Source organism: Coregonus lavaretus (genome assembly GCF_964263955.1).
Source record: "Coregonus lavaretus genome assembly, chromosome: 5".
Taxonomy (NCBI): Eukaryota; Metazoa; Chordata; class Actinopteri; order Salmoniformes; family Salmonidae; genus Coregonus; species Coregonus lavaretus.
This window is the reverse complement of record NC_139992.1, coordinates 75,940,543-75,952,455: the sequence shown is the minus strand read 5'-3', so window position 1 is coordinate 75,952,455 and position 11,913 is coordinate 75,940,543. Positions and strand designations below refer to the sequence as shown.

General features: G+C 42.7%; 1 protein-coding gene across 1 annotated transcript; it reads right to left on the bottom strand.

Moving 5' to 3' along the window:
* Window positions 1-2,161: 2,161 nt before the first annotated feature.
* LOC311129724 (four and a half LIM domains protein 2-like) lies at window positions 2,162-5,810 on the bottom strand. Its single transcript, XM_084162135.1, has 6 exons — window positions 5,759-5,810; window positions 4,773-4,957; window positions 4,477-4,651; window positions 3,458-3,627; window positions 2,916-3,102; window positions 2,162-2,449 (listed from the first exon to the last, which is right to left on the bottom strand). The coding sequence occupies exons 2-6, from the start codon at window positions 4,926-4,928 to the stop codon at window positions 2,298-2,300; spliced, it is 840 nt and encodes a 279-aa protein (XP_084018261.1). The 5' UTR covers window positions 4,929-4,957; window positions 5,759-5,810; the 3' UTR covers window positions 2,162-2,297.
* Window positions 5,811-11,913: the final 6,103 nt, after the last annotated feature.

Genomic DNA, 11,913 nt, shown 5'->3' with positions numbered 1-11,913 from the left:
CTGAATAACATTACAAACTTTGCACCAGTTAAACGCCCGGTAAACCTGTTTCTTTGAGCTTGTTCACATTTACTTTGGAACTCATTTACTTTGAAACTTGTGCTCCTTCACACACACCACAAAATAGCCTTTCAAAACGTAAAGGGATAGTTCACCCAAATTACAGAATTACATATTTGTTTCCATAGACTGCAGTAATTGTGTAATTTCGGTGGACTTTCCCTTCTAAATACATAAACTCTGAATATATGAATCTTATCAGTATATAATAGATTATGACAGCACACATTCTTGTGCAAAACCTCAAACTGATATTGGATATCAAGCCAGGGTATGCAGAAAGCAATATTTGCCGTTGCACCCCAAAAATATCTAAGACCAATGACACAAAAACCTATGATTGTCAAATGTATATTTTAGAACTCAAATAGCATATTGGGTTAATAGCCTAATAGTATATTGTGCTATTATGAGATATATGTGTGTGTGTGTATATATATATATATATATATATATATATATATATATATATATATACAGTGAGGGAAAAAAGTATTTGATCCCCTGCTGATTCTGTACGTTTGCCCACTGACAAAGAAACGATCAGTCAATAATTTTAATGGTAGGTTTATTTGAACAGTGAGAGACAGAATAACAACAACAAAAAATACAGAAAAATGCATGTCAAAAATGTTATAAATTGATTTGCATTTTAATGAGGGAAATAAGTATTTGACCCCCTCTCAATCAGAAAGATTTCTGGCTCCCAGGTGTATTTTATACAGGTAACGAGCTGACATTAGGAGCACACTCTTAAAGGGAGTGCTTCTAATCTCAGCTTGTTACCTGTATAAAAGACACCTGTCCACAGAAGCAATCAATCAATCAGATTCCAAACTCTCCACCATGGCCAAGACCAAAGAGCTCTCCAAGGATGTCAGGGACAAGATTGTAGACCTACACAAGGCTGGAATGGGCTACAAGACCATCGCCAAGCAGCTTAGTGAGAAGGTGACAAGAGTTGGTGCGATTATTCGCAAATGGAAGAAACACAAAATAACTGTCAATCTCCCTCGGCCTGGGACTCCATGCAAGATCTCACCTCGTGGAGTTGCAATGATCATGAGAACGGTGAGGAATCAGCCCAGAACTACACGGGAGGATCTTGTCAATGATCTCAAGGCAGCTGGGACCATAGTCACCAAGAAAACAATTGGTAACACACTACGCCGTGAAGGACTGAAATCCTGCAGCGCCCGCAAGGTCCCCCTGCTCAAGAAAGCACATATACATGCCCGTCTGAAGTTTGCCAATGAACATCTGAATGATTCAGAGGAGAACTGGGTGAAAGTGTTGTGGTCAGATGAGACCAAAATGGAGTTCTTTGGCATCAACTCAACTCTCCGTGTTTGGAGGAGGAGGAATGCTGCCTATGACCCCAAGAACACCATCCCCACCGTCAAACATGGAGGTGGAAACATTATGCTTTGGGGGTGTTTTTCTGCTAAGGGGACAGGACAACTTCACCGCATCAAAGGGACGATGGACGGGGCCATGTACCGTCAAATCTTGGGTGAGAACCTCCTTCCCTCAGCCAGGGCATTGAAAATGGGTCGTGGATGGGTATTCCAGCATGACAATGACCCAATACACACGGCCAAGGCAACAATGGAGTGGCTCAAGAATAAGCACATTAAGGTCCTGGAGTGGCCTAGCCAGTCTCCAGACCTTAATCCCATAGGAAATCTGTGGAGGGAGCTGAAGATTCGAGTTGCCAAACGTCAGGCTCGAAACCTTAATGACTTGGAGAAGATCTGCAAAGAGGAGTGGGATAAAATCCCTCCTGAGATGTGTGCAAACCTGGTGGCCAACTACAAGAAACGTCTGACCTCTGTGATTGCCAACAAGGGTTTTGCTACCAAGTACTAAGTCATGTTTTACAGAGGGGTCAAATACTTATTTCCCTCATTAAAATGCAAATCAATTTATAACATTTTTGACATGCGTTTTTCTGTATTTTTTTGTTGTTATTCTGTCTCTCACTGTTCAAATAAACCTACCATTAAAATTATAGACTGATCATGTCTTTGTCAGTGGGCAAACGTACAAAATCAGCAGGAGATCAAATACATTTTTCCCTCACTGTATATATATATTCAGTTGTGCTCTGACGGGTCGTTGTTGGGACTCATTGCTACGGTTCCTCGCTGATTTTTTAAATGTATTATTTTAAAACATTCTTCCTGGTTGTTTCATTGCTATCCAATCAGATTTGTCGGCCACACACTGCCTGCCAATCAGATGTCTTTGCCGCACTCAGGGCACAGGATGTCGTCACGCTCAGTGAGGAAACCCCGGCCCACCAGGGAGACGGAGCACTTCCTACAGTTGAAGCAGTCGTTGTGCCACTGGCGCTCTTCAAAGGAGATGTACTTACTGCCACCCAGACCTGAGAGAGACGGGGAGAGATCAAAACATACTGTTATCCAAAGGTGAGAGAGGTCTCTGCATCCTAAAACATAAATGCATCCTTCATTGAGGTTGTCACAGATCAGAGTGGAGGAAACAGTAGGACATATATACTGTACCTTGCTTTTTCTCATCAAATTACATAGATCAGTGATTGGGGAGGGAGGAAAGGAGACCGTAAGGAATCAAACAGGGCCACAGTGTACGGCGTGATGTGAGTGAGCATCTAATTGACTGACTGACTCTCTGTTAGATACACACAGGCTGCGTTCGGGTACACACAGTCTCACCACAGGTCTGCACAGATTGTTGCATCGTGCTATCATGTTAGTGTAGTTCCTGATACACTAAGCACTATTCCACATGTTGTAAAAATCTGATGATCTGTGCATGACCTGATAAGAAAACGTGTATCTGGAACACACCCAGATAGATAGATAGTTTACCGCTGATGGGGGTGGTGCAGGAGGCACACTTCTTGGCATACAGGTTGCAGAAACAGTTGAGGCAGTAGGCAAAGTCGTCACGGGAGGTGAACCGCTGGCCAGATAGCTGCTGCTTGCAGCCGGTGCACAGGAAGCAGTCCTTATGCCAGGGCTGGTCGCGATAGGTCACCCCACCAGTAGTGATGGGCTATTTAAATGGGGAGAGAAAGGGTTAGGCATACAGGCACACATTCCACCATGCACACACATACGTGTGCACACAAGTACGCACATACACACGCGCACACACACCAAGTGCTGCCATCCAGATACCAGATCTTAGCGGTTGCAGCAATCCATTTAATAAATTGCCACTTATATAGATACTGAGAACATGTATATACATATCAAGTGCTACTCAATATTCCTATAGCCAGACACAGCCAGACTTTCAGAAGATGTCCAAAGAGCCCTGTTTTCTATGTTGTATACACCACTTTAGAGGTCAGAAAAATTGAGGAAGAAACACTACAGTATTTACACTGTCATGACCCTTGACCTACTTTCTTGCAATGCACACACTGCATGGCAAACTGCTTCTCGTAGCAGGGCACACAGAAGTTATGGTTCTCTTTGGGGATGAAGCTCTTGGTGCCGATGGGCTGCTGGCAACGCTGGCAGGTGAAGCAGGTCTCATGCCAGCTGTTACCCTTATGCTCCATCTTCCTGGAGCCTGCATGAAGGAGATGGAGCAAGGGAGGGAGGGATGGAGGGAAGGAAGGAGGGAGGATGAGGGAATTAGAGAGGGATGGAGAGAGAGAGGTAGATTAATAAGGGGAAATTGGGAAAGGATAAAGGATGGAGAGTGAGAAAGAGGACATACACACACTACTAGTCCTTGGGTTACACACACATTCCCTCACTGTCCGCCAACTCAGAATTGCTCTCTAAATACTGCGTGGTGGTCTTTGTATAGAAACAGAGTGGGGACAGAGAGGCATTGTTATGTTCAAGGAGGTCTGGAGTTCATTTAGATCTACAGTCAGTGTTCCGGCTCTGCTGCACCCCAGACCTCACCAGAGTATAGTTACACTGACTGTCTGGGAGAAGCACCATCCCAAGGGCTTATGTGAATGAGGACATTCAAAGACATGTAGATTAGTTAGAATCATCCAACAGCGTTTGAGTTTAGTCCTGGCTATTCGCATACTACGACAACGATGACTGTGTGTGTGTGTGTGTGTGTGTGTGTGTGTGTAATAATGATAATAATGACATTACTAAATGGACGCTGGTTCAAACAAATCAACAAATTTCAGGGCTGCTCTGATAAAGATGATTTAATTTTGAATATCTTTATGGAGCATTATAACATAAAATAGATGATAATGTCATAAGGGGCAGTGTTTATTGGTATTTTGACAGATCTACATTTTGTCTGCAACCATTGAAGGTTTGTGTAATCTGTGATAGTGCAAGAGTAGTCCGTGTACATGCCTGTGTGTGTGTGCATGACCACGTGCATGCATGTCTTTTGTGTGTGTCTAGTATAGATTAGATGGATCTAGGTGTATGTTCTCACCAGGCATGATGGTCTTCTTGCACTCGTGGCACTTGGAGGAGTACTCGTTGGAGTAGCACTCAGTGCAGAGCAGCTGGTCATCCTTGGTGGAGAAGGGCTTGTCCACCAGAGCGCGTTTACACTGGAAGCACTGGAAACACTCCTCATGCCAGTGGCGGTCCTTGTAGGACAGGTCCTACGGAGACAACAGAGAGACAATCAGAATCTGAACATCAGACAGCACGCTTTGACAATGTTCTTGGATGGAGGGTAAAAAATTAGACAGTGATAGTAGTTTGTGCGTGTGTGTGTTATACCCTGGTGTTGCAGCCGATGGGTTTCTTGCAGTCCTCACAGGTATTGGAGTACAGGCTCTCGTAACATTTGACACAGTATGGGTTCTCCTCTCTCAGGACGTACTTCTTACCAAACAGGGATTCCTTACAGTAGTGGCAGTCATAGCGCTCCGTCATCTTGGCACCGGGAATCCCACCCCACTAACCTGAGGAGAGGGGGAGAGTTTGGGAATCTCAATTTTCTTACTGTATAAAAAGGGGGTTCCTTCAAGTTATGATCAAGAACCCGAATGCATGACCTGCATACATACAGTACATTTGTAAGTAGCCTAGGTTTTTAAGAGTTCAGCTAGATAAACAGAATCCACCTCGGAGGAGTCAAGTTCGTCTGTTTGCCTTGTCTGTGTGCCAGTGTTTATACAGAGAGATCCGCTCCCTGACACTGAGTAGTAGTAGAGAGCATACATCATAATCAGTCTGTTATAGGTAATGAGAACTGGATAAATGGATTACTGCAATGAATAGAATATCCACAAAGTGCATTTCACATTCAAGCAGAGTGGAAGGAACACAAGCGCAACAATGAGTACAATAGACATCTTTGATAAGACATTAAGGACATCACAATACACGCCTGCCTGTCATCTTTTGAGACTGTTATATTGCCGACAGTTGTAGTATCAAGTTGTACTTGTGTGTACAGTATGACTCTCTCTAGGGTTTAGTCTTTGGCCTCTGTGTGTCTATCAGCAGCCAGTCTTGTCTGTTGGTGGCAGCCGCTTGGTGACAGATGAGAGGGATATTAATAGCTCTATCTATCAGTCATGCTTAGAGAGGGATAGGGGACCTTCGCCCCGCACATACCAACACTCACTATGTCACCCTGCAGTCAGCAATCCATCACCACACCACCAGCTGTCAGCATCACAACGCACCAGACCGCTACACAGCTCAGCATCCCGCAGTGTGTGTGTGTGTGACGGCACACCAGAATAATGGCTACTCACGCTCTGCAGCTGTTAGCAGTTCAGCCCCTGATAAGCCTCCTGGTTATGCCTCTCTTTGCCTGACCTGTCTCGCTCTGCTGACCAGTGGTGTGTGTCCGGCTGCCGCTGGTGGAAGTCCCCAGTGTCCCAAGCACACGACAATGCACACCCCTCTCCTCTACACTTCTCACCCCTTTCCCCTCTCATTCTTTCCCTCTCTCTTTCTCTCTGAGTTTCGACCCACTCCCTTCTGCCCACTGATTCCACAGTCGTCGTTTGACCATATAAGGAGGCAAAAGAAAAGCTGGAAAACTAGAGAATGTCCCCCCCTCACGCTCTTAAATTCCTTCTCTCTTCCCCTCTTATTCTCTTTAGCTTTTTCAACAACAAAACTCCTTAATCCAGCTGCCCTCATCTCTCTCTCTCTCTCTCTCTCTCTCTCTCTCTCTCTCTCTCTCTCTCTCTCTCTCTCTCTCTCTCTCTCTCTCTCTCTCTCTCTCTCTCTCTCTCTCTCTCTCTCTCTCTCTCTCTCTCTCTCTCTCTCTCTCTCTCTCTCTCTCTCTCTCTCTCTCTCTCTCTCTCTCTCTCTCTCTCTCTCTCTCTCTCTCTCTCTCTCTCTCTCTCTCTCTCTCTCTCTCTCTCTCTCCCCCCACCCTCCCACTCTCTGTCTTTCTCTCCATTTGCTTTCCCAACCCAATGGGTTGTTTGCATTTCCTCATTCGGTTCCCCTCTCTCTGGACTAAACCCCTGTAATATCATGGTATGTTCCTGATGTCATTGTATTATGTATGGTCTTTGTGCATAAGCACCTCAGATATACCACTGCTTACTCAAGAATAGGGGGGACAAGAGTGCTTAGTAAAAGGGCTAGAGAAGGGTCTTGGTGTACCGGTCCAAATTAGATCGAAACAGGAAGTCAGAGGAATTTTCTGTTCTCTGTCTTCAAGTTGAAAGAGGAATGAATATTTACTATCCTATCTACCAGTAATATTTACTCTCCCTCTCTAACCCCTCTTCACAAAGTCTCTCCATCGCTCTAACTCACCTAGCTTAAATCAGGATCCATCTTGTTCCTAAAATAAAAAAATTAACTGAACCCTAATCAAACCTCCAGCTATTTTAAAAAGGTGGGCAGCTGTTGGAGACTGGCCTTCTGTGTTCTCTTTGATGTCATCTGTCAAATGCACCAAGGGGCACCTATCAAGTATTTTGATAACATTGTTTCCTAGCTAACAGTTCTAGGGAGAGAGAACAATTTGTAATGTTACCCGTAATATTCCCCAGATGTTTGAGTGTCCAGTTTTCCGTAAATTAGGGAACATTCTATGTATGTTAGCAAAAACCTCCTGAGAACATACAGTATTTAGCATGTTTTGGCGTTAGTTAGGAGAACATTCCCTAAATGTCAAACAGAACTTATCCACAACGTGGTAGCCATGTTCTCAGAATAGCCAATATTTAATGTTCCAGACATGTTTCATTGGAACATTGCAAGGACACTCCTCTGTCCAGTTTGAGGGTTAGGAGAATATTCCATCAACGTCCCACCAAACATACACAGAACATAGTAGCCATGTTCTCAGAATATAAGATATTAAATGTTCAAGACACATTTCATGGGAACGTTGCAGGAACATTTCTGTGTATCAGTTGTCAGGACGTCACGTGAAACGTTCTTAATGAAAAAAGTTTAATTACGCATCGTTACTGTTGCCAAGCCCATCAAGGCCCTGATTGGTTCACAGTTCTTTGTCAAGCTTAAGGACACACACACACACAGTGCTTTTAACATAGTGTTTTCAACTTACAATATTACACACTTTGACATACATGATTGTTCATTTACAGTAATTATTATTCAGCATGTCCTCACCTGCACTGTAAACGCCAAGGCATTTTTTAAAACTCAAATACTTATAGTAAGTTGAGCTCAAAGTAAATTAAAAGTCAACATTACTTAATTTTATGTGGTACTGACTCAAAACTAAATGAGAAGTCACATCAACTCACTTTAAGTTATGATAAATTATATTTTTTACCCAGTATGCTCTACTGCAGGTTGTGTTTTTTGAATTGTTTTTCATATCTGTTTTTGCATGTACATTGAGCGATTGATTGATTAATGTTATGCTACACAAAGAAATAACACATTTTTCTAAACTAATCCAATCATTTAGTTAGATTTTTTGCACCTAATACTGAAATGGTTATTCCAGTTTAAATGGCTTAGATAGTCTCCTCACACTGTTCCTAACCCTGGCAGTCATTATGAATGCAGGTTGCTGGTGAATAAAAATTCCAACGGTTAGATATCCTAACTCTGGCTAGATTCTGATAGGAATTATAAACTGGGTGGTTCGAGCCCTGAATGCTGATTGGCTGATAGCCGTGATATATCAGACCAAATACCACGGGTATGACAAAACATTTATTTTTACTGTTCTAATTATGTTGGTAACCAGTTTATAATAGCAATAAGGCACCTCGGGGGTTTGTGGTATATGACCAATATACCACGGCTAAGGGCTGTATCCAGGCACTCCGCGTTGCGTTGTGCGTAAGAGCAGCCCTTAGCCGTGGTATATTGGCCATATACCACACCCCCTCATGCGTTATTGCTTAATTACACATCAGTTTGCAAGCCAGCATAATGGGACTTGCAGGTAGGGTTGCAAAATTCTGGTACATTTGCCATGTTTTTCAGAAATCCCAGTTGGAATTGTTTTTACCTGAAAGTTACTGGAATTTTGCAACTCTACTTGCAGGCCTGATGTGGCCTGTAAACCAAGTGCTTATGAGATATGTAATGTATTGTCATAAAGAGTTTATTATAATGATAATATTCCCCTAGGAACTCACTTGGTGAAGGCCACGACTGAAAATGAACGAATTTGGTAGCTCAATTGGTAGAGCATGGCGCTTGTAACGCCAGGGTAATGGGTTTGATCCCCGGGACCACCCATACGTAAAAATGTATGCACGCATGACTGTAAGTTGCTTTGGATAAAAGCGTCTGCTAAATGGCATATTATATTATAAATAACCATGTCTCGGTCACTAACAAGTCATGGGTAGTAACTGTACAAATCACTCAAAGGCAAGGCACACTGGGAAATTTGTTGGAGGTGTAGTTTAGTGGGGGCATTACTTTTTCTTTTTCAAGCCGATACAACTCAAATCTGGACCCCCTACAGGGTTTGAGTAATGACTACAAAAATGACTAAGTAACTGTACTCAGATATATTAAGTGCAACGGGTTTCTTCAAGTTGAGTAATGAGAGCACATTGGGGTTTACAGTGTGGGATTTGAACTAAACCTCTTGGTTCAAGGCATTCTGATCTTCCTGCTACGCCACCATGTCTGTGTCAGTTAATCAGACTATGGTCCCAATTTCTCTCCTCGAACTGTGCATTTCGCCGTTCTGACGATTTCTCGGGGGCTGTACTACAAAGTTCACAATTTTTGTGCTTGCCAGTTAGCTAGCAGTTCTCAGCTGCTTGCAGACAATGCCTAGCAGTTTCTTAATGCCGATAAAAACTGATAATGGCCATAATTTCAATCATTACTGAATTATGTAATATAACAAATCAAACATTTAATTTAGACCTGGCCTTTATTTGCTGAAATGTGTGTTGTTGCCCAGTATTTCAGCAACTGTAGGGCTTTCTGTATAATGTTGGTGGGGTATTTAACCCTGTTAATGTTATTCCTTAACCACTAGGATCAATAAAAGTTTTTCCTTGAGTGCACTTTTAATAACAGAGCTGAGAACATGGCAACCATGGTCTGTGTATGTTTGGTGGGACTGAAGAAAAGGGTTAGGACAGACTAAGCTAGGTTCAGGACTGTTTCTGCCACCATGGTGCATCAGTCAGAATGCAAGGAGGAGATGGTACAATTATCCAATTTCTTTCACATATTGCAAAGACTAAACAGAGGCGGGGGAGTCGCCGCTTCCAGATTCTGTTGGCTTGTATGGCTGGTAGGTAGGGTTAGGAAGGATGTGTTAGGTGTGGCTTGTAAGGTCTTGGAGATAGCTTGGATAACAAGGATGTGGTGTTCTGAAATGGAGATACTAAAGGGAAACATTAGGAACACAACATAAAGGTGCATGAATCATAAAGTAGTACCAGTTGAATATGGGCTTAACATTAACTATAAACTGAGGAGACTGCCAAAACATAACTATAACAAAGGAGCCATAGAATTTAGCATCATTAGCAAACTGAGGGCATGGATATACAAAGAGATATAACCAGTGCTTGACTTTTGCAGGAGCTCACCAGAGCTGAGTAGCGGCACCTCAAATTTTCTACTGTTTGAGTTTTGTGGAGCTCCTGCACCTAAATATAAACAGTACCAGCCCTGAAAATGAGTACAGAAACCTATTTCAGTCCTAGTCAAGCACTGGATATAACATAAGGTAACAACTATATTATTTAGGACTTACATTCTCCAAACAGTATAATAACAAAGGGCACTTACTTCATCATATCACACGCATAATGGCAGGAGGAAGGCATCACCAAACATAAACTGGTAGGTAGGAAGGAAGGAGCATGCAGCTTATAGAGCCCAACAGTGGAGATCACCTTGTCCTAGAGAGATTTACACGGTTATAAAAACATCACACCAGGATAAGCCTACACGAAACACAGCCCTTATTTTAAGTGTTTCTAAAATCCCCTATGGGAAAAATGATTGGAACCATTTCTCTGTTTGACCGCTAGGTTTTATGGGTATTATGACTCATACTGTGTACGCTATGCGGGGAATGAAAGGGATGGAAAAAGGTAGACGAGAGGTGATTAGGGAGTGGGAACAGGCGTGGAGGACGTGGCCTAGGGTAATTGGAAGCAATTGGAGTCCTGTAGGGGTGCCATGACCCTTCACAACAGGGACGTTGATAGAATATTGTCCTGACCGTCAGGAAACAGGACACAGGAATGTTCTTACAATGTTCCCATGAAACGTGTCGAGAACATTAATATAGAATATTCGGAGAACTTGGTAACCACATTCTGGGTAAGTTCTGTTTAACATTAAGAGAATGGTCTCTTGGAACGTCCTTGCACGTCACTGGAACATTCCTATGAAAACGTTAGGTAATGACCTAATCAGACTCTTAAGGGAACGTTCTCTAAAGTTGTGGGAATGTTTGTTGTTAGCTGGGTTCCCACCATAGCGAACAACAAAGATTGAATACCTCAAAGTGGAGGAAAGACATGTACAGTACTTGTACTAATAATACAAATGAAATGATCTGCAGTCTCATGGTTTTGTCCCTGGATGTCATGCATAATGAAGTGCTGCTTTTATCTAGTTGTGGTGAAGCAATGTTTTTGATTGGATGATTGAATCAATTGAATTACAGGAAGTTGAGGAGGCTCATAGCGTCTTATACGAATAACATTTTAAATAAATAACATTGTAGTTTTAAAAAATGTATAAACAATTGAATGTTATTATAAAACAACAATTACAGTTACTATGCCGATTCACACTGTCACTTAGCATTAGTTAGACCAGGGATTTACAAACCTGTTCCTGGAGAGCAACCATCTTGTAGGTTTTTAGTCCAACCGGTGAGCTTGATTAGGGTTGGGTTGGATGGGATTGAAAACCTAGGTAGCTCTCTAGGTACAAGATTTGAGAACCGTGGGGTTATGTAAAACAAAGGGGAGATCACAATTGCATACTCTTTGCATCCTTTCTCCTTCTCAAAACACATTGGATGAGAAAGCCAGAGAACCTCTGGCTTTCTCATCCAATGTGTTTGAGAAGGAGACGAGGAGAGAGGACGCGAGGAGGATGCAATTGAGATCTTCCCACAGAATCCTACTCCATGTGCTGGCTCACTCCTGGGAGGTCGCCCGGTTCCAAAACTTCACCCGGTGCAAAACACACCTACCCGGGCCAGATGAATTGTATCCCCTCATTGAATAGAACGGGTGTTCCCATTCAAGACAATAATGGTATTATGGGTGGACTGCTGGCCATTGCGAGTGTACCCATAGGAGCAAAGCAGTAAGTAAAAGCATAAAGTAAAAGCAGGAAGTTTACCCATCAATCTGTGCTGTGATTTGTTAAATCAACTCAGCTGACATTACAAAAAATACATTCCATTGCATGAACCACATCAGTTAGCATCATTTGAATGAACATTCTACATTAC

Coding starts and splice junctions, on each gene's coding strand:
- LOC311129724 (XM_084162135.1), bottom strand. CDS start 4,928: ATGACGGAGCGCTATGACTGCCACTACTGTAAGGAATCCCTGTTTGGT. Junction 3,628..4,476: donor CAAGAAGACCATCATGCCTG/GTGAGAACATAC, acceptor TCCTTCATGCAG/GCTCCAGGAAGATGGAGCAT. Junction 2,450..2,915: donor CTGCACCACCCCCATCAGCG/GTAAACTATCTA, acceptor CGTCTCTCTCAG/GTCTGGGTGGCAGTAAGTAC.